At 37.8% G+C, this 22958-nt stretch overlaps 1 protein-coding gene across 2 annotated transcripts in view; it reads left to right on the top strand.

The window, feature by feature from the left end:
- The window catches only part of LOC134493630 (glyoxal reductase-like), a 78485-nt gene that overhangs the window by 22333 nt on the left and 33194 nt on the right, over positions 1-22958 (top strand). For both annotated transcript variants that reach the window (XM_063298323.1, XM_063298324.1), the window contains exons 2-3: positions 2980-3228; positions 9536-9637. In XM_063298323.1, the coding sequence (XP_063154393.1) occupies positions 2980-3228; positions 9536-9637 (351 nt within the window). The remainder of the gene's footprint in view (positions 1-2979; positions 3229-9535; positions 9638-22958) is intronic.

Raw genomic sequence — 22958 nt, forward strand, 5'->3', positions numbered from 1 at the left:
TAGAAGAATGGTGAGAAATCTGGGAAATAGTATGTGTGGGGTGTCTTTTCTGGCTTCCATTGAACCATAAAAGGTGAGGTAATCTAACAAGTGAAGAGGTTTTTTTAGTGAAATAAGACATTAATAGATGAGGAGATGACTTTGCCTACTATTGCTGTGGCCCCTCCTAGGTTTCTCATGAGTCAGTCTATAGAGAGATTTCTAATCTCTTTCCTAGAACAATTCATACTTAAGACTATGGAAGAAGGTAGCTTGCATGATGGCAAGCAGAAGAGGTTCAATATAAGTTGTGTCTCACTTTTACGTATTTGCAATTATATATCCATGTTTTAGCTCAGATAAATAATAGCATAGATCAACCTCATTTTCCTCTCTCCTGTATCTGTTTTTAAGGGGAAAGTAGGAGTGAATTAATGACAATTTCAGATGACACCAAGCTTGGAAGCACTATTAAAACTGAAGTCTCAGGAAACCATACATTACAAACTGAACAATCTCAGGAACTGGGCTAATACAATGGAATCTAGTAGTGTAAAGTTATGTCTTTGAAAACAACATTTCTCAGGGTTAGTTTACATTTTATATAAAGTATAGGGCTACCAGATCTGGTCTGCAGAACTTCAGACAATCACTAGGTGATGGGAAAGATAGATAGATAGATAGATAGATAGATAGATAGATAGATAGATAGATAGATAGATAGATAGATAGATAGATAGATATTTAAATCTCTTCTGCTGCCATCCAGTGGTTGGCTGGAGTTTTGCAGACCAGACCTGGTAGTCCTAATAAATATGTATAGAATCCTTTATGCCTTATGATAATGGGGAGAACAAGATGCTTGAACTGGTTGATAAGTGTGGTGAGCTAACAGCCATGTTGTGCAAGCCTAGGTTATAGTTTATAAATCATGAGTTGTGACTTAGTGTGCTGTACAAACCCAACAAATTCTGACTTGTTCAGTAAACTATGGGTGGACAAAACATGGTTTTTACACTGTAAGCCCACAATGTGCTGAACTTTCATCCACCTGTTTGCATAGAGAAATTTGAGTATGAACCTCAGTTTTAGTAAGTAATGTAGTGCGTTAAAAAGCTGACTAAACATATCAAACAGGTGGCCTTGGAAACTCTGGCTATACTCATAAGATTGAAATAGGAATACGTGCTTCCCTAAATGCTGAGCTCTTGTCTGGTAGACAAGTGGGCTGTTGGCAGGAAAAAACAGCTGAAGGAAAGTCTAAGATAAGATAACTACTGCCTTCTACTCTTAGGGTCCAACATTCTTTATCTTGCAGGCCTCCTGCTATTTTTTTTTCCCAGCTAAACCACTTCCTCTCCTGCTGGCATACATACTGCACTTGATTTAAACATCCAACAAATGCCAGGGTGGAACAAATACATTTAACATTTTGCCACTATATATCTCTACTTCGCATATACCTACAATTTCATTTCCTTATTCAGAACAGGTAAAGGGTTCTGTAACACAATTCCAGGGTTCTGTAACACAAATGACTGTGCGGATGTAACCGTTTAGGACAGTTTTATTCCACCCAGCACCCTGCAAGTGGATTAATCCACAATTTTCATCAGCATAGGATAGGGGAATGCTATGTTAGGGGAATTGATCCCCATTGCTAAGTTGGTGTTAGAGAATGCCAAATAGATGATCTGATCAGCATCTTTAGAAAATTATTTTGGTTGGTGGGAAAAAGTAAAGAGTAGGCCTGAGCAGTTTTACACGAAGAGACAGATGGGGAGGAGAAGAACAATTAAGGGTAAGTGGAATGATTATCTAGTAGAGCTTTAGGCTTCATGAAAGGCAAAGTATCTGTGACGCTGCAGTGGGGCTTCAGAAAAAGAGCAAAAAGTTTTAAAGATGGGGGGGAAAAGCCTTTCCTATGTTTGTTTGCTATGTCAGAAAAAGCAAAGCAAGGGGTGAAGACTTAAGGGGATATAAAATGGCAATCAAAAAGATCTTATGATCCCAGAGGAAAAAGAAATACCCATTCAAAACTGAATTTGCAGGATGCTAGAAAAAGTAGCTTAAAACAACCCAGTTCTACATATTGACCTCTTAATATATAGTAAAAAAAAAAAAATCCCTTCTCACTCATATGGGTGGTATGTGTCTTCCTCAACCTCGAGTCCTCTGTCAGAGACCTGGGAGTTTGACAGTTCTGCGCAGTAACTTAGCTGTTCTTAGCACTGCACTCTTCTGGACAGAGAGCTCTGATGTTGTTCCCGGGATCTGTTGGAGCCACTCTCCCAGCTTGGGAGTCACAGCCCCAAGTGCCCCTACCACCACTGGAACCACTTTGGCCTTCACTTTTCACATCCTCTCCAGTTCCTCCTTCGGGCCCTGGTACTTCTCCAGCTTCTCATACTCCTTCTTCCTGATGTTGCTGTCACTTGGCACCACTACATCTATCACCATTGCTGTCTTCTGGTCCTTGTCTACTACCACGATGTCTGGTTGATTGGCCAGTACCTGCCTGTCTGTCTGGATCTGGAAGTCCCACAGGATCTTAGATCTGTCATTCTCCACAACCTTCTGTGGAATCTCCCATCTGGACTTGGGAGGGTCTAGCCCATACACTGTGCAGATGTTCCTGTATACAATGCCATGTGTTCCTGTACACAATGTGTGTGTGTAAAATCACCTTTTTCCTGTTTTATTTCATTTTAACCTATTTTACCTTACTTATCTCATTTGTTCCTTCTCTTATTTCATTTTAATTCACAAACATATTTTTCCTTTTTAAATTGTTCTTTGAATGTAGATATATAAATAAAAATTTAATGAAATAAGTTGCTTAAAACAGCTATGATAGAGAGATGCCCCAAATAATGAAACCAAGCCCTTCATTCCTAGTCAGCTTGTTCTATTTAGTTTATTTTATATTTCTATAATGCTCTGTATGAAGTACAGAGGATATTAACAAAATAATGACTTTTTTCCCTTTGGTGTTTCAAGGAACATCCCATGAAGGTGGCTATTCCCACGATGCTGTGGTACACGCACTTCAGAAATGTGGCATTCGTCATATTGATACGGCAAAACGATACAGCTGTGAATCACTCCTGCAGAAGGCTATCAAAGAGAGTGGAGTGGAACGGAAAGATCTCTGGATAACAACTAAACTCTGGCATGCTGACTATGGCTATGACAAAACAAAGCAAGCCTGCTTAGAGTCTTGCAACAGACTTGGGGTGGAATATCTAGGTATGGTGTTTGTTTTTCTAATTCTGTTCAGATTATTATATTAATAAATCTTGGTGAGCATTTAATATATTTTCCTTATTGCTTCACCTGCAACAGCATGCTTTTATGATTGCTCCAGATCATAAGCAAGGATTTTTAATAAGGAGATTATTCCTCTAGATCAGAGAAAATATAGCAGGGCTGATCTCTTAACCATAGGAAAGAAAACACAACAAGGATTTTGAAGGTTATTAAGAGAATTTGTCTGCTTAGCCTTGACCGATTGACTATGTGCCTTCAAGTCGGTGTCAACTCTTAGTGATCACGTAGATTTTCTCTTGGATGATCTGTCCCCAGCGTGGTCTTTCAGGTGTACCCCTTGCTGCTGTATCCATTGGTGTTGTAATTGAGTCCATCTTTTCCAACATCATAGACTTCTCTAGAGAGCTAGGTCTTCACATAATGTGGTAATTTGAGCCTGGTCATTTGTACCTTGATTGAGACTTTGAGTTGATTTGTTCAGTTATCCATTTGTTTGTTTTCTAGGCTATCCATGGTATTCTCAGGACTCTTCTCCAATGCCAAAGTGCAAAAATGTCAATACTTTTCTATCCTGCTTAGCCTTAACCATTATTAATTTCAGTGCTAATTTCAGTACTCTTAAGGCATCCCCTTCAGTTAAGGCAGAAGGGAAGAATTCAGAAAAAGGGTCATGTGATCCTACACTCCTTATCTTAAATGACTGCTTTTGTTAACATTATAGCTCTTAATCCCGTATGTAGCTGCTATGCTGTCATAAGATCTCTACAGAACTAGAATAAGTTCAAGTTTAGTGCCATTTAATAGCACAGCTTAAACTGATCTATGCTTTTTCTTAAACTTCTGTACAAATCAAGAGCCTCAGCTTTAAACGTCTTAGAAAGATATAATAAAATTTGTTTTAAGACTTAGAAGTACACCCACGAATTGTATAATTAAACTGCTGCAAACAATTCTTTATCCTGTTGTTCCAACAATGTGATTAACTAACTTGTGAAAAAAATCAAGCTTGATGCAAACATCAATACGTCCTGGTTGCATCAGAAATTGGCGTAGGCCTTCCCCAAAGGAAGATCAATATTTCAGTTGGGTTCATATATTGTACTAAAGCCAATATGTTTTGGCATAGTACAGCCATTGTGATGATAATTTATGACTTGGCATGTTGTGTGAGTACAGCTAGAAATTCAACAGGCCACTGTGAGGCAAGCCATAGCTTCGAATGTTGGTTGCACCAGGACACTTCCTTCAAATCAGGAAGAACTGCAGAAAGTCATTCATGTGTTCAGAAGCCAGAGGAAGTATCATTCATGCCTCTTCTGTGTTTGGGTGTGTTAGAGACATTAAAGCAGTTATGGAAAGCCTATTCAGCATGTTGTGAGTCAAACTGAAATAGGGTCTTGAAATATTCCTCCTTCTCGAAATATTGTGTTTGTCATATTAAATGGGTTTACTGAAAATTTCCTTTGTATTCAGAAAATGGTGCTGAACTGCTATTGTGTTTCTGTTCTGTCCCAGATATTGAAGACGATTCTTATAAACAAAGAGCCAATAATTAAATACTGTCTAAATAAATCGTTTTACTTTTCTCTCCTATCTTTTAGTTCCTCTCCTTTTTTTGTCTTTAGTCTTTCATTTTAATTTGGTTTCTAGTGCTGAATTCTGCAGAAAGGAAGATTGATCTAACTCTTCTCCTTCCTCTTTTTTTACTTAATGCCCTTTCAAGACCACAAGTTTATTTCAAGAAATATTTGGGCCTTGTGCTTCTCAAGAAATATTTCCATTCCAAATATTCTTCATTATTGTTTGGTATATAGTCGAGGAAGTTGATATATTTCTGTTTGCATAATGTCTGCTCACTTTTTTGCCAGTTTAGCTTGTTTGGATTTCTTGATTTCCACTTTTCGATAGCATAGCTCTCCTGGAGATTTCAGATAACTACTTCTACTTAATTTGTTCATGAAGTTTCCAAAGTACAACATTACTATGACCTACCCATATAGTCTAATTGCATTTTCTTGTGATTTATAGGGTTGTTGTCCACTACCTTATATGACTCTGCAGCTCTTTGTTTCCAAAAACAATAGATTTTTTGCAGTATTTGGGGTCATGGATGTAGCTCCTCCATGCGAGTCCTGAAGGCAGCCGTGGCTTTTCTTGGGATCACATGGCAGATCTGGATGGGAGCCACGTGTTCTTGGGAAAAGGCACATCTGCTTGAAGGAGTTGAGGACAAATGCTGCATGAACACTACCATGCACTTTGTATCCCATGACACTACAAAGCTTTGTCTTGCTCTCACATGAGCATTATAAGTCACTAGGAAATTTTCTCCTAATCTGTTTGGAATGAGTTGGAGGTGTATGAACTGAAATTGTACATCTTCTCCCAGTATGTGAAGTAAACTGCAGTCAGTTCTTGTAAATGCATATGAGAACTGATCCTACTCAGGGGATCAGTCTACATATTTAGAAGTAGATGGAGCGATGACTGAAATAGCATTCATATATGAACTTGTGATGGGACGAGTATTCAAAATTGGAAGTCTTAAAAAAGTGACTCAGAGGTCTAACCCTCTTGGAGCATAAATCATTCCCATCCTCTTTGCCAGACCTCTGTCTCTGTCTCCCAACAACAGCTTGTTACATGTGTGCGTGCAGTAGGATAGTATTTTTTAATCTGTGGGTTGCATTGTACCTTCTTATATATGTAGTTGTCACTGACCAGTGAGTATTCAGAAGTAGTTAGATCTGGTTAGGTTTATCAGTGATCTGCCCTGTTGCTCTTTGAGAGTTCATGTTCAGTGTTTCTATTTCAGACAATGGTCTGTTTTTAAAAATCATCTCACTCCTTTCAGTTATAAAATCTTAAAAGAGTTCTTTCACTCATCTCATTAAAATCATCAGTTAAAATACACACAATTTCACATCTGCAGAGGAAACCTTCTGAAATTCCTTCCAAAATTAATAGGCACTGCAGCAAATGGTTGGTCCATTTCTACTAATGTACAGTTCAGTGGATCTGGAACAGAAATTGTTTCCAAATCCTCCAAAATAAAACACTGAAGCAAAATGTCATATGTCATTGAGGTTTTGTGAGTCTGGAGCTGTGCTGATAAAGATCTGTGCATGCAGGCATCCTGAAGCTCCCATCTGCAGATTTGGTATTCAACTTGTAGCAAATTACACACTAATGAGAAATTGAAAATGTACCAAATTGTGGGAGCAGTATTTTAATAAATACATTCCACTCTTTATTTTTTTTATAAAATATATCATTTTCACTTTTTCCATATAAATTATTATAATTTGGCTTTGGGCATCCATCAATAAAACATTATAAAAATATAAAATGTTTAGGTTTGGCTTTAGAGCTTGCATTCCTTGGGATCTGGACTCTTTGTCATGATAACATCCTGCCCCCTCGCCCCCCAATCAGCCTTATGGTTCGCTGAATATATAAGCTGTTCTATTCTCTCCCCTGTATGTTTTGAATTGCTTTCTGGAACTAACAGCTCCTCTTTTATTGTGTTAGGAATTCTGATGAAATTGCAAATATTAGTTCTACGAACAAACACACTGATAGTCTTGCATTTTGAATGAAGATGAACTTTTCTTCTAAGCCCTGACAGTGCCTGGGAACAATCAGTCACTGAAAATTAATGAGATACCAAGTGTGGCTTGAGAAGGCAGAATATCTGGCTGAAAATCTATACACATTGAAATGTGTTTTGTTTTCCTGTTTGTTTATGGACATCCTAACTTGAGATTACTATTTTACCATTGTGTAACTTCATTTTGATTGTCCATATTGAATAGAAATGCAAAATTCAAGAAACTGTTTTCATTGTCTGGTGTTTGGTATGTAACTGTTGTGCTAAGCTGAAAGTTACAGTACATGTAGCACAACAAAATATTTTTTTTTTCTTACAGTGATATTTGGTATCACTAGCAAAACATATTTGCTGCTTATTGCTCATTAAAATCCCACTGATGTCACTAAGAAAATTAATATAATTCCCAGTGAGTTTTACAGACATATTTCAACATCTAGTTTGTATGATTAAATGTAAAAAGTCAAATGAAATTTGTGCCTGCCTTTAAAAATTGTTCCCTGACATTGCACATTTAGCCGTTCAAATGATGAGTAAGCATTTGCTTACTATTTATTTCAATGCTGCAGTGTCAGCAGCGATCCTGGATTTTGTCCTCTCCTCAAATTAGTCCACACACTTGTTCTTGAGTATGGTTGTCACCAAAGGCATTATGGAACCCACAAGACAATTATCAGCTTCTGTGTGAGCAAAATACTATTCTTCCCTTGGCAAATTGGAAATAGCACATTGCAGGTCTCAGACTAACTTACTTGAGCTGTGTGTTCAAGTGGATAGAGGCCTGGCCCTATGAAGTAGACCATTTCAGGAAATAGATACCTCAAGCAATACTGGAACTCTATATTACTGTATAGACTATAGAGTTTCTCTTTGTCTTCCTCTTATACCTAAGAGAATCAAGATGGGCCAGTCTTGAGTTTCTTCATCACCCCTTCATGTCTTCCTGAGCTTAGCTGATTTTTTTTTTAACAACTCCATATTTTCTTCAAGGTTATTTCTGTATTCTTCTACATCTGGATTAGGTCCATAGAGACTGAAGTTCATAGGTTCAGTAAATGACTTTGAATAAATCAGTCTCATATCTCAATTAATACAAGGAGAATGTCCCAAACTTCATAGCCCTTTAGTGATTAGTGAATGTCCTTTTATTCCTACTATTCCTATATATTTTACTAATACAGTAACATAGTACTATAATGGGGTGGCTGTTTGCAAAACATGCACATATCTAGGAATGTGGTGGTTTGGGCCCTCCACCCACAACCTGCTGCATCCTCCCACATTTTTTAGTATGCTGCCATCTTGATTCTGTCTGTTCTGTTTCTAAGGAGAAAGAAAGTGGGGGGGGGGAAGTCCTCCTGTCTTAGATTGTTTCTTTTCTATAGCTTAACAGAGCAGATGGAACATGTAATAAATTAAATTCCGTATCAGAATGAGACTGCTGATTTTGGAAGAAGGTACTAGTCTTTTATTTGGGTGAATTAAGATTAAGGAATTAAATGAGAATTGGAGATAATGGGAAAAAATAGAGAAAGAAGAAATCGTTAACTCCTGCAGTCTTTCACTCTGTGTCTGCTTTTCCAGGCAGGAATATATCTGAATGCACACATAATACAGGTACAACAAAATAGGACTCAAGATAGAAGGGCACAGTTTCAGACAATTCATTAAATAACTCAACAAAAGGATTTTAATCCCTATCTAGTTCTACTATTCCCTAGATGGCTATTTTCTTTCTGATTCTCCAGTCGCTCTAGATTTTCTAATGCTCACCTGAAAGAGAGAGAAAACTTCCTGGTCCAAAATGATTGCTCAGAGTTTGAGTTTCCTAGATTTTGCTGGTTTCTGCTCAATCTTTAGATTAGCAGGCCCAGTTTAAGTATCCTTTAACTCTTTTGTATCTGAAGCTTTGGGGATAGATTTGCTACTCTTTCACTACAACTATTTTATTTCTAAAGGAGCCTATTTAAACAAGTGGCTGCCATTCATTTGCGTATAGAAAACTAAAGTGTTATATTTGCACAGTTTCTAGTGAGAGCAAAGTATATAGTTTCTTTACAAGGATTTGTTATGGTCATTGTCTCAACATTATATAATATCCTGGCATGATACACAATATATCAAGCTAAACGTACCCCATCAATTACATGCAATAATGTACAGGAATCTTAACAAACCTCTTGATTTTGCTTTCTGCCTGGACCTTACAAAAAGAGGGAGAAAGATTGAGAAACAAGAAACGTAGATAGTTGGCCACAATCATCTTAGTAGGTTAAAAATTGTATAGGCCGATTGTATAAATGCTACATAAATTATGGCAACCACCACTGAATATTCTCATGGCTGCTACTTAATCAGTTTGTGGAACTAGAAGTCAAATGACTCAAGCATGGCTTGAAGCTATTTTTGTACATGACTACCCTTAAGCGGCATCCCCCCAAAGTGTCAGACATGACTTGGTGCTTGCACAGGGGACCTTTTACCTTTTCACCCTTAGCATAGCTACTTTTGTGAGCATTTAGAAAAGTGGTTTTCCTTGGATCTTAAGAAGGAACATTTGAATTGGAATTGTATAAATAGGACTTTATCTTTGTGCTATACGTACTGCATGCATCATTAAGCTTGTTGATTAATGAAAAGTATAAATAAAATAGTTTTGTTTGTTTGTTTGTTTAGATCTTTATTTAGTACATTGGCCAGATGCACAAGTCCCTGGAAAAAGCAGTCGAGAAGTCAGAGCAGAAACTTGGCGGGCTATGGAAGAGTTGTATGAGAAAGGTAAGATGACTTCTGTAATGCATTTGTACTAGGGTTTTCCACACAAAATATTCCAAATAGGTTTTATCCTATCCTATTCTATTCTATTATCCTATTCTATTTATCTAAATTCTATTGTTCATGCCAAATCTTGGGAATCACTGAGTAAGTGCTTCACTTGCAAATTTCTTTTTGGAGCTCATTGATCCTACAATGTTCCTTAAAGCATCTGAATTGAAATTGTGGGAAAGCTTGGACATTTTTTTTTTGTCAGCTCTTCATCTGGTGAACAGTGGTAACACGGAAATGAAGTGCATGGAGTGAGGTGGCAAGAATGGGAAGAAACTTCTTTCCATCATTAGCTGTCACTTCTCCCACCCCCAATTCCTGTAAAAGGGTAGAAGCTTGGTTTCTACCGTCATGCAAAAGCTCTGACAAGTAATGGTGTCTGACTTCAGCACTAAAACTGACTGTAACCCTTTCTCACATCTTCTGGTACTGGCCATAGATATCCCTGACAATCCCTTTTTGTCAGTATATGTACAGCATGCTTTAGTATTCTCATGCTGCCCATGGAAAAACTTTCTGGGACAAAGGAGGACAACCTCAATCATTATTTTCTCATCTTTGCACAGGCCCTTTGAAACAAAGTGAGATGAATACAAGAAAGCTGAGCTGAAACAGCTGGGTTTTATGCACCATACCCAAGTGCTCCAGTTGCCCTTGGGTTTGTAGGTCTCTTGCACAGCCTGAGTTCTAATATTATTAAAGGGGAATCCTAATAGGCCCTAAAGAGGGTTTGTGATGATGGATGGAGATTTTATCTGTGTAGCAATTTCATGTTTGGTTTTTATGACATCGGCATTAGTTTGCTAACTCAAGGAAGAACTGAAACTGAAGACTATTTTGTTAATTATGTTTCACAGTATCTCTTTGGGAAAGTTTTGAATTGCTTTTCAGAAATCAGTTCACAACTGGTTCTGACAATAATTCATCATGTTAGTCCTTCAAAATGAAAAATATCTAAATAGTTAACAATGAGGATGTACCAAGACATCTTGAAAAAAGCTGCATTATGTCAACAGAGATGAAAAACATGGTGAATCTCAAGAATACTAATAAGAGAAGGATTCTCAAACTTTGTGATGCCATCAACATCTCAAGCTTTAGGTAGAATTGAAGTTAGGGTTCTTGTAATCTTGATATCACAAATTCAGGAATCTGCTGTAAATCATACAATTTAACCAAAGTTAAACTGAAACCCTTGAAAAATGCAGTGGTTTTGGAATGTTAAGACTGACAAAAATATTTTCCATATGAAGAATTCCTTTTGAGTGAGATGGTAATTCTTGACTATAAAAAATTACAAGATTTGTTTCTGGTTGCTGAACTGAAGACAGGGAGACATTACTTTACATCCCTGTTGTGCATAGCCAATGAAAGTACTATATGAGTGTTTAAGCAATTTTCTCCCCTTATGTAACATTTTCCCCTCTTACTAATATTGCTGATATGGTAAACCAATAATTAAAACAATTTTAAAGGCTTTACAAGTTAAAAGGGATCAGCTGCATTCCTAAACTCATTGATCACACTTCTGCTTAGAATTGGGTTGAGGTAATACACTATTGTGCCCAAGAGACCTACATGTTCTGTGGTCAAGCAGAGAGGGCATGCTATGGACCCTGTCTGCAAGAGAATTCCATCTGCGGGGTCCAGGAAGTGGGCCTTCTCTGCAACAGCTCCCGCCCTTTGGAATATTCTTCCCCTGGAAGTGAGGCTGGCCCCCTCTCTCCTGGACTTCAGAAAACAATTAAATACCTGGTTTTGTTATCATGCCTGTTCCTTAGAGTGGCCCTGTTCTGCTTGCGGATCGTAGAGAACTTTAGCCATCGGGTTTTTATCATATTTATATGTATTAGGTATTATATTTATTCTGTAGTTTTATGGGGTTTTTAATCTATGTTTTATTGTAAACTGCCCTGTGTCCCTTTCCAGGGAGATGGGCGGTGATAAATTCGATAAATAAATAAATGTTCACATAGACATTTGGGAGAAAATTTCACCTATAAACCATAACTATGCATATCAGTTTCTCTTAAAAGGGAATAAATAGAAATTAGATTCTTTATTAGCTTCTTAAATACCAGTATTTTCAATGCAGTTGAACAATTAAGCCAGAATTTCATATTTTTCCTGTTCTACCTGGACAAGTTGGCTATTGGAGAAGTCAGGAGTTTAATCATGTCAGGGTTGTGGCTTTATATTTGTATGCAAAGCCCAATCTATGTCAGATTCACTTTGGGCTTTCCTTCCTTCCCCGTCTAGACAAACAGAAAAAATGTGAGATTTTGTTTTTGCTGCTTTGTGTCCAAAAAATTAATGGCTCATTTTCTCAAATCAGCCAGGTAATACCTCTGCCCTTGCTATTACTCTCCCCATTTCCTTCTTCTGTGTATTAATTCAGCTAGACTATCTATCTATACTACGTTGAATACTATATGAGGAATTAAAATTGGATGTTGGAAGGTACCTTAATTTATCACTATAATTCAGAGCTTTTTCATTCTTATGGAGCCATTTCTCCTTGAATGCTATTTGCTATTTTCCCCTTTCTTACATTATTCAAATTAATGGCATGTAAATCTCATATCAGTTAAAATAGCCTCTGTGTTGTCCGGTCTCATCTGCTCTACAAATCACTGTTTTTCTTTCTTGTGTGAAGCAGAGTTTTAGAACCTCTGGCCATGTGTTTCTGAAATGATAGGCAAATGTTAATAAATGTGGAGGTTTAAATTCAGTAGCCCGTGAGGAAAAAAAGATTAAATAATTCATTTGCATAATTAACCACTAAACTTTCAGTTGACATTCAGATAATACTTAAAGGTACTATTTGTCTTATGGCATTGATCAGGGATTTCTCGAGCTGTCTTTTAATTTACATTGTTTAATTGTTCAGCTGTTGCAATCCTAACATACATACATACAAGAGAGTAAGCACTACTGAACATTCTCATTTACTTCTAGGTAAATATTGATTGGATTACACTAGAAGAATGAGAGCTGGAGACATTTTTATTTCAGATATTTCTTTAGCCACAAACTCATTTAGAAAGCTAGGGACATGTTTTACAAGGATTTTGTAAAGACTGTTGACTTGATTTAATGGCTTTTGATATTTGAAAAGTAGGATTTAACTTAATTACTTTCTATATTTGAAATGTATTTTGTATATGCTATAATTAATTGACTATTTGTGTCCTTAAATTTGGGCAGGTGGTACTGGTTTTTGCATTAATTAGAACATTCTGACTCTAGAAAAATTGACTGATAACTTTCCTGTGATTTCAGATTTCCCATTTTCTAGCGATAATCAGCCTTATCAGTTAAACTGCAGCTCTCATCTCAGCCTTGTAACTTCTGTTCCTAGTGCACTGTCTCCTGCTGTTCAGTTCCATAAATGCCAGGTTCATTTTATTATATGCATTTAAATGCCTCAATTTTTTAAATGAAGCATATAACCATATAGTTTACATTTCATAGGATATGTAAAGGAAACAGTTCAAAATTTATATGATGGCGCAGGGATGATCTCATGGGGTATTTTGCTCCTTTGGATATTTTGGACCTATGTAAGAGCCCAACATGGGAAGGAAGATTGTGGACATTATATACATAAACATTATATATGTGGAGACTCAGACTGAAATGTTCCAGTCCGTTGTTTCCATGTGCCTGAATTTTGCAATATCATGTCTGATGCAATCTCTCTCACCTGCCATCCTCCAAATGTGGCTCCATCTCCTAAAATTTTCTACTAGCCTGTTGCCTGGAAGTTCAGAGGTGCACATTTGAGGTACCCTAGTTTGGGGAAGGTTGTTCTAGTATGTTTGTCAAGAGCTAAATTGATCATTGCTGCTAATTTATAGCTTGGGAAAAAGAAAACCTGCCCCCAAGGCTGAAACAAATTCATAGAGTCTGTTATTCACGACATCTAAGAATGTAGGCTAGATTAAGATATGAAATTCCTCAGTATGCAAGAAGCTGGAGGTGAATACATTTCCATAAGGAATCTATTGATTTATCTGTATGCTGCTGAATTTTCTAGGCTCTTAACAGGTTATAGCACACTAAAATGCAGTACGATGTTACATGCTAATGAAGAGTAACACAGTACACTAAAAGAACAAACCAATAATATAGTAGCTAATAATAAATAGATAACATCTGAGTAAAGGTGCTGGAAAATCACACTTTAAAAGCCCTCCTAAATATTTTACTCTTTAAAAGTTTCTCCATCACAGAGGAGGCCAGTTGAACTTCAAGTAGGAACCTGTTCTGTAGCATAGATGTAATTGTGGAGAAGCAATGCTTTCTAGTTTCAGTGTCTCCTCACTTCATGGAAGTGGAGTACCATGAGCAACTTCTCCTTTGAGGACTTCTTTGGATCAGTTGAATCTCTGGTGGTATTTTAGTACATGGATGTCAAGCTATATAGGTTCCTTTATATCAAGGTTTTATTGAATTGCTGGAACATATTCCTCTCTCTTGGTGTCAGCCCTTCCAGGTAAACCAGACAGGAAACATGACTAGATGGGCTAATTCTACCTAATTGTAAGGCTACATTAACAGAATCTTGCAAGTCTGAAAGTACAAATCTCCCGCTGTCCCTATTTATCACTTGAGTGGTCAGGGTAGGTCTTTCCTAAGTTTCTTCTTCAGACTGTTACCCTCTCTCAGACTCACTTTCCTTTTATCTGATTGTTCCCTAGGCAGCATCTCTTCCCTCTATTCTCCAAGGTCACCCTCACATTCCATCACCCCTGGGATGCTTTTAGTTGTGTGCTACTGCTCCAAAGTGGAAATTCATGACATGGCTACAAAGATCTCCTAAATGTTTTCAACTGAGGTTGTTGTGCTTATGATTCTGACATTTTGCTGATTATTCTGTGGTTATATTTGCCATATGGTTGTGCATATTGCAATGGACTGTCAAGGACTGAGTCTATATCTCAATAGACTGTGAGAAAACTTTACTGAAATTGTGCTTTACATATCACTGATGAATTATCAGAATCCATTATCTTAGTAATAGTAACATTATGCACACTGAACCTTACCCTGAGGATTATCCTGCTTGCAAGTGCCTCCTTCCTTCCTAGGATAGTAAGTGGGCTCCCATTCCGACAGCACTAGGTTTTGATGTTTAATTGTTATTTTAGCTACTCCAAGATCTAAGTAACTTGGTAAAATTTGTTCGTGTAGTCTAAATGTTGAAGCTAAGCATAGAGAAAAGGGGTGAGATTTGTGCATGCCTTTTGCACTCTTGCAATTCATTAACATGTCTTTATGAAGGGGACATTAGAAACATCAACCTTCACAGCTTGTTATCATTTGCCATGATAAGCAGCACAGTCTTGTTCATTCCTGTTATGTACACCTCTTCCTGATGCAAACTGGCAGTGCTTTATCTGTGCTGGGATTAAGTGACTGCTCACTCAGAAGTTCAGTCTGGTCCCACGTCTTGTCCTTCAGCTCATGATATGTCATCTGATCCTAAGGACATCTTCACTTTTGACCCATTCTCCTCAGCTAAGGCATATTTAAGTAAAACAAGCAGCAATGGCAGCCTTTTGAGAATTTTTCTGCCATTCAGCTTTGCAAATGAGAGTGAGCAGTTGAAACAAATAAGGAATGGCCTGGCAAAACTAGTTTGAGGAGGAGCCCATTGGCAAGCCTTATAAGGCAGTATATGGAGAAAGTCCATCGTGCTTTCTTTCATTCAAAATATATTAATGCATACTTTACTTCCCCAAGTGGCACAACTGGATTTCATTTCCTCTGTAACTATGCACTGCTGGTTTATGGCATTTTCCTGTACATCTGAGATAACAAGTATATATTTTTATGATCTAGCAGATCCGTCTATCTTATATCATATAAACATACTACTTGTAGACTCAAGCTTATTTACTTAGAAACTGTAAAACTAGCCTACCTCAATTTGATATCCTCCAGATAGTTATAACTCCTGTAACTCTCTCCATGACATGCAATTGGTCATGTTGACTAGAACTAGGGGAGCTTTAGCTCAACACTTCTGAAGCTTACCAGATTGGAGAAGACTTCATAAACTTATGTTTCTTTGCACTTAATTACTTTTTACATCTACCATTCGCTAAGAGGGGGGGAATGTTTCCCAAGTTCTCCCACTGTGGCTCATTACAAAAAATATATTTTGATTGTCATAAGATAGTGTTTTAAAGTTATTTGTAAAAGGAAATATGAAAGCCATTATAATGTAGTGATTAAAGGTGTTGAACTAGGACCAGGGAGAGTCAGGTTTAAGTCTACTGTCAGCACTAGTTCGTTTGAGCATTCACACAATGACAGTCAGGAGACCAAGTTCCTTTAACTGTTTAATGAAGCAAAATGAATAGGACAGAGGTAAAGCTGCGAATGGAGAGTTCCCGCTAAAACCTACATTTAAAACTACATTCCCTTGACTGGTTCCCTTTCCCACAAAAGTATACCACCCCCCTTCCCATCCAGGTGGCGTCTCTGGTGTCTCTCCACCAACTGGCCTTGATGTCTGCCATCATAAATGTGTAGCCATAATAATACAATTCACACTCCAACTTCACACCCCCTCCCACCCGCTGACAGAGAGTCTGCTCCATTGATAAGGAAATGATGGAAGATGCTCCAATAAGGGGTTCTGTGAACTCTTTGGTTGGAGAGGTCTGACATCTACCCTGGGCCATGGAAATTCACAGGTGACTTTGAGCCAGTGACTGTCTTCCAGAGACTGGGGTGAAACGTAATTTTGTTTTTATCTTTGTTTTATGGATTGTTGCGAGCCAACTAGAATCATTATATGAGATTGGCGGCCATATACGTTTGCTAAGTAAGTAAGTAAATAAATAAATAAATAAAACATATACAATGTTGTTGCTGTTGTGGGGATAAAATGAAGGAAGATCCCCATGTAACCTGTCTTGAGCTCTTAAAAGAACAGTGGCATATAAATCCAACACATGAACTAAGTGTAAAGGAATTTAGAGCTGACCTTGGTGATAGGGAAGGATTGAGCAAGGTGTTAAGGAGGGAAAGAATGAATGAGCATTAAGGGGGGACTTGCAGAAGAGTTTATACAATCCAGAGGAAGAGGGAAGCATGGAAAAGAAACTCAGAATAAACCCACCTTGATTTTGTTTAGTGTAAGATGGGACAGAAATAAACTTGGACGGGCTTTCAAGATTCCATTATTCCACCTTATTCCAATGAAGAGTATTCCTGGAATCCTTACCAGGCCTTTGTCCTGTGACCTGGCCTACCTCAGAGGGCTGACATAAAACATAATAAAACAAATATATTTAAAGGAAATGGGAAATTCCATAGATGGATAAAATGAAGTTGTAACTAAAGCCATAAAAAGCTACTGTGAAAGTGGATTTTTTGTACATGCCTCTGTCAGATTCAATCTGTTTATAAATGCCTTTTTTCCTCTTGAGGAAATTAGAGGAGATGACCTTTGATAGCTTCTAAGTTTTGAGTTATATAATATAAGCAGCATTTTGTATCTAGGGAATATAATAGCAGGAAGGGAATACAGTGTATAGTGACATGTGCCCTCCCCCAGCTCTGTAGTTCCTATCAGCTTTACACTTGAGGAAGCCTTTGTGTGCAGTGCTGATATTTGTGCCTTCCTGTTCCCCTCTCTTTGGAAGTATGACTCTAATGCAGAGGGCTTGAGATTGGGTTATTTACTTCAACATCTGGTCACAAGATGTTGCTTTCAATGGATTGTGTGAAATGAATGACATCCAAAGTGTTCACAGAATGACAGTTACGGATTTAGCTTCCAGGTATGGTTCATTTATTTGATACCTTCTGATTTCTTGAGCAGCCCTCAGTACTCATTGAAAAATTGAGCATAAATACTATGAGGTAAAAATACCCTCAAGTTGGGCTTGATTCCTGGTAGCTGTATACACGCAGGCTTTTTGGCAGTATTAGGGAAGTGGTTTGCCATTGCTGCCTTTCAGGAAGGTTGTTTGATGATGATGATAATAATAATAATAAACATCTGCCTGTCTCAGGTCCTTGGGAAGGACTCAATAGGTGGACAAAATGACAAATCCAGTCTAAACATCTGGCTGACTGTGCGGCCAACAACAACAATAATAATAATAAAACTTACATGCCTCCCAACTCTCAACAAGTCTGGGAGACTCATAAGAATCAAATAAATTACAATCAAATCAATATAACATGAACAATAAAGATAAAATATGGTACGCATGATGAAGTGAGGGTTCTCACTCTTCCTCACTGAAGGCCTGGTGAAGAGCCAATTCCTCATGGCTCTTCTAAAAAACAGCAGAGTGGGGGCCATCCAGACCTTGGGGGGAACCTCATGATCAGTCAACCTCCCTGGGATTCTCACGTGATCTGCCTAGCTTCTGAGAGCAAACATGTTTGGCCTGGTGCTGCCATACAGAGAGGTTTAGTTCTCAGCCATTGTTGGAATGAGCTGCTGGATGAATAAAAGGTTGGTTTTCCTTATTAAGATGTTTGCTTGCATGAACATCCATTGATTGAACAGGGTTAGGTTTGTTTGAGGAATGGAACTCCTTTCCTTTCCTACAGGGGTGTTTACTGCTCAGGTGAAGAATGGAAGATGCTATATTTTGTGGGCCAGCTTTAGGTTGCTATTCGCATGCCAGAAAAACAATATAGTATTTGATGAAGGGAACAATTATAGCTCTGGGCTGGAGGTTAAATGAGCCAGAGGTATTGAAATGGAAGGACAAATAGTCCATAGCTGTTCTTTCTTTTATTCTTTCTGCTGATTTCCTTCTGGAAATTCCAGATCTCCTGCCAGTTTCACTCCCATCCTGCCGTTGTCAATGTTTCTTGTCAGGCTGGTCCGAAGCAAATCCTCTAAAGATTTGGTTTTGGAGGAAAAGGCCAGCTACGTTCGTATTCCTCAGTCTGGTCTGAATAAAGCAGAAAGCCTTCCATGATGTAGCAAGATCCAGTCTGGTCTTGTTTGCAGCCTTAACTCAGGAGGGTAAGCAGTGACACAGAATTACATGAGCACAGATTTCACCTTGCTTACTAAGCAAGCTCCTTTTATTGCATATGTGTCCTTTTGCTGGCAGAGTATTTGCTATTAAATGTCTCATATTAGGCACCAAAAACTTAGACTAGGGATTGTGTCCATGAACATTGGCTGCTATTGGTAGTATTGCAAAACCTATGAAAAGTGCCAGTTCCTGCCTATTTCCATTGTTCCTTTCCTTCTTAAAATATTTTTTTCTCCTGTAGAAGAGTACATAACTGGAGAAAACTTAGGAATAGGAGAGTTTGGAGAGCAATGTGGTGATTCATTCATTGTTCCCTATGGATCTTGTACTTTATCTGCAGAGGACACAAACTACTTAGTATATCTCAGTACAGCTGCAAGTTGGGATCTATTGAGAGGAAAAGTCAGTAATGAGAGGGACTCAGCATTGCAGCTGCCTTCAGCATCACCTGAAGGACAAAGATAAAAGAATATGATTGTCTTTGGAATCTCAAAAACCAATATTGATTGTCTGAATAGGGAATAACTTGTATGGGTTGGAAGATGGGCAGGAAAATCAACTGATCCTGCACATCAGGATTTTGATTGATTTCTGAAGCCACACAGTAGTAAGACTTGGCATGCCTTCCTGTGAAGGACATTCCACACTGCAAAGTTTCTGCTTTTAGAGAAACTGTTGTCAAATTTCAATCTGTGGGAATACTCAGAGTAGGAACAGAATATAGGAAGTCATGTTTTGAACTGAGGGATGACTCAAACAAACAGACCTGTGGAGAGTGATCAATAGTGAACTATTGTGCTTTAAATGGAGAGCAGCCTAGTGGTGGCATTTCTCTTAACTAGTCTTCAGGCAAAGCCCCAGATTATAGTAATCAAATTTGGAGCATGGATAATGGTCACAGCCATTCTAACTATTTCAGAAAAGGTCGTAAGTGAAGTAGGTACAGATAGTCCTTGCTTAGCAATCACAATTGTGACTTGCAACTCCATCACCAAGCGACACAGTCACTAAGCAAAACATCACATGACCTTAACAGGCTTACAACCTCACTTCTGCTGTGGTCGTTAAGCGAATAACTGCAGGTCATTAAGTGAGATATCATGTGACCGTGACTTGTGATTTTACTGTTGGCTTCTCTATTGACTGCTTATCATAAGCAGGCTGTGAAGTATGCAAATGGTGATCACGTGACTGCGGGGACACTACAAAGCTTGTAAATGTAAGGCCTGGTCATAAAGTTACTTTTTCAGTGCAATCATAACTTTGAACGGTCGCTAAACAGGGCAGTTATTAAGCAAGGTTTACTTGTATTCCTAGTTGTTGCTGCCACCTGACCCTTCAAAACAGTGCTGAAGAATTATTCACATTATTTCTTAATTTTTCAAGGGGCAATCCCTTTCAGAATAGGCTAAATATTACCTACTCCTACAGTTCATTAACTCATAACACTCCTATCTTGATTAAATTTCAGTTTGTTTCCTCCTAACCAATTCCTGTTTCCTTCCATTGCTATTCATCTCTGAACACAGTAGACCATAAGAATACAGTCTCAAGAGAACTTGTGTCGTTCCACAGTACATGTTCTAATCTCCATCACTTCTATTTGTATACTTGTTGACCATCTGTCCATTATTCAGTTTGTCACAAAGCCTCTGTTGGAAAAAAGCCAACAACCTGAGAACTGAAGGTGCATTTCTTGAGTAGGGTTTTTTTTTTTGTTCTTCCTGTAATGAGTCAGAGAGTAAGGTATACGGTGTACCTTTTGAGCTAATAAAATTATAAATATAATATGATTCAGAAAAAGTTCTGAAAAGTATTTTGATGTATGAGCTTGATACAGTTAATGTTCAAGGTTTAAAATTCTTGATACACACCCATAGCAGTGTTTAGGAAAGATAAGGCTTGCTATTGTAGTCAAACAAAGCTTTGCTGCTGAGACCATTTATTTATGAATTTTAGTGTTAAAAAGATCAGCATGTCCATCTTACTTTGTACGTGGAGTATTTTTCCTTCTTCCTTTTGATCTTTATGTGGCATTTGTTTGAAGACCATATTTTTCTGACCAGGAAATATTGCATACAGTAGCAGCATTCAGTGTTCAGCTAAACTGTCACCTGCATAATACAGACTTAAGAGGGAGTGAGGTCAAGCATTTGCTTGAGTTCCAAGGACAGAAAAGGGTATGCCATTATAGCAGCATGACTTTTCTTACTTGGCATGGGACCATCATGAAAGCTAGAAGAGTCAGAGAGACTCATGATTTGTAGATCTCCCATCTCTTCCAGAAGGATCATCAATATTGCTTTATTTAAGAGTCTCCTAAATCTTGGAGATAGCATTGCTTATCTTAAATTAGTCTTCCCCAATCTGGGGCTTGCCAGATATATTGGGTTATGACTATATGGTTTGGAGATGATGAGAGCTGTAGTCCAAATACATTTGCAGAAACCAAGAAGGGGCTTAAATAGCTTGTGGTCCTTCCAATAGATTTTTCTGATCTTCTGGTGATCTTTTTCTGGCAAAGTAGTTTTGGCTAGAAACTTGGGGGAAAAATGTATTTCTTCCTACACATAAGTAAATATGTTTATGTCTGATTTAGTATCAAACATTTTAAAAGGTTCTACCTTTGTATACTTAGTGAAAATAGATTATGGTGTGTATATATGAGACAAACCTATTTTAGGGCCATGTTAAAAGACATGAATATCTTGTGCTGATTTGTTTTTTTCTGCTTTCCTCCCTACTGCTAGGTGTCTGACAGAAACCAACATACTAGAAAAATTAATCAACATGAGTTAACATTTCTTCTATCAGGAAGCTAATTTTGTTGTAGGTTATACTGTGCTATTTGCATAGAAAATCACCCTGAAAGGAAAAAGCAAAGTTGTCTCTTGTTTCTTTCTTCCTCTTGTGAGGCCTTTTCTCAAATGGCAGGTCTTCATTTGCAGTGTATAGTAACCATATTTTAGATAAATACTACCTTGCATACCTATGTAAAAGTCAGTCAGAGTAAACATAGTGAAACTTTCATCTTGTCCTTGCAAAAGTCAAATCCTTGCAGTGAAGATTGGATTTAGCATCATCATGTTAATGGTTTGATTATTTCCCCCCTCCCCCCTCCCGGTATGACCCTTTTGGAAAAGCTTCCAGTTAAGTAAGCTCATTCATAGTATTCCAAGCCCTTTTGTAGGTCAGCTCTGATAAAGTGTAGATTGTTTTGCAATGAATGAGAGCAAGTTTGGTGCAGTGGTTAAGGCATCAGGCTAGAAACTGGGGGACCATCACACACTCTCAGCCTAGGAAGAAGAAGGCAATGAATGGCAGACTACTTCCCAAAAATTGCAGGGACTTGTCCAGACAGTCACCAGGAGTCAAGACTGACCTGAAGACACTATCTATCTAAATACGTTTTGCAATGAAAGCTTTAGTTTAGGTTAAAGAGGTAGTATATAAACTGTGGAATTAAGGTGTAAAATTAGCAAATACGGATATAAGTGGAAGAACAGACCATTGTTTAGGGGGGCAGGATGTAGGGGTGTGTGTGTGTATATACATATTGAGAGGGGCAAGCAGGTAAATAAACTGTTTGATTACAAACATAACCCAGTTTTCTCTATCAAAAAATAATTGTTAAAATGTCCTTGTTTCCCTGTTAATAGCCATATTATTGAGCTGTCTCTGAAATTGCTTCTCTCCATTCCTGATTTACAGCAGCTCTACTGCTATCTGACATTTTAGTGGTAGAAGTATGGCTCTGTTGGAAGGATAGTACTTGAACTATAAATGCATTAGATTAATGGAGTAGACAAAGGTGATCATTGATACAGGCACGGCGTATCTGGAAGAGAAAAGCTGGCTTTATGCATCCTTATCAGAATTACTGCCTCTGGCTCACTAGCTCAACAGAGGTAATTGTAATCTCCTTAGTGTATTTTTATATGTATATAAAAAGTATCTGCATTTATATAATCTATTATTCCGCTGCAATGTTATTGTAAATTACGTAATTCTTTGAGGCAATATCAATTAATGGAAAAAAATTATTACAAAGTAATATGTTGCTGACCCATGCCTTTCCATGTTGCAATGCAATACAGGTTTGTTCTAGGCTACTTTTGGAAAATTGTTTTATTTGTATGATCTACGTAGGCTTACTTATTACAATGCTGCTGCCTCTTTTTTCACCACAGATTTAACCTCTGGGAGTCTGACCTGTACTAACAGATTAAATTAGGCAAATTGCAGTATTG

The sequence above is a fragment of the Candoia aspera genome, chromosome 3, assembly GCF_035149785.1.
Source record: "Candoia aspera isolate rCanAsp1 chromosome 3, rCanAsp1.hap2, whole genome shotgun sequence".
NCBI lineage: Eukaryota > Metazoa > Chordata > Lepidosauria > Squamata > Boidae > Candoia > Candoia aspera.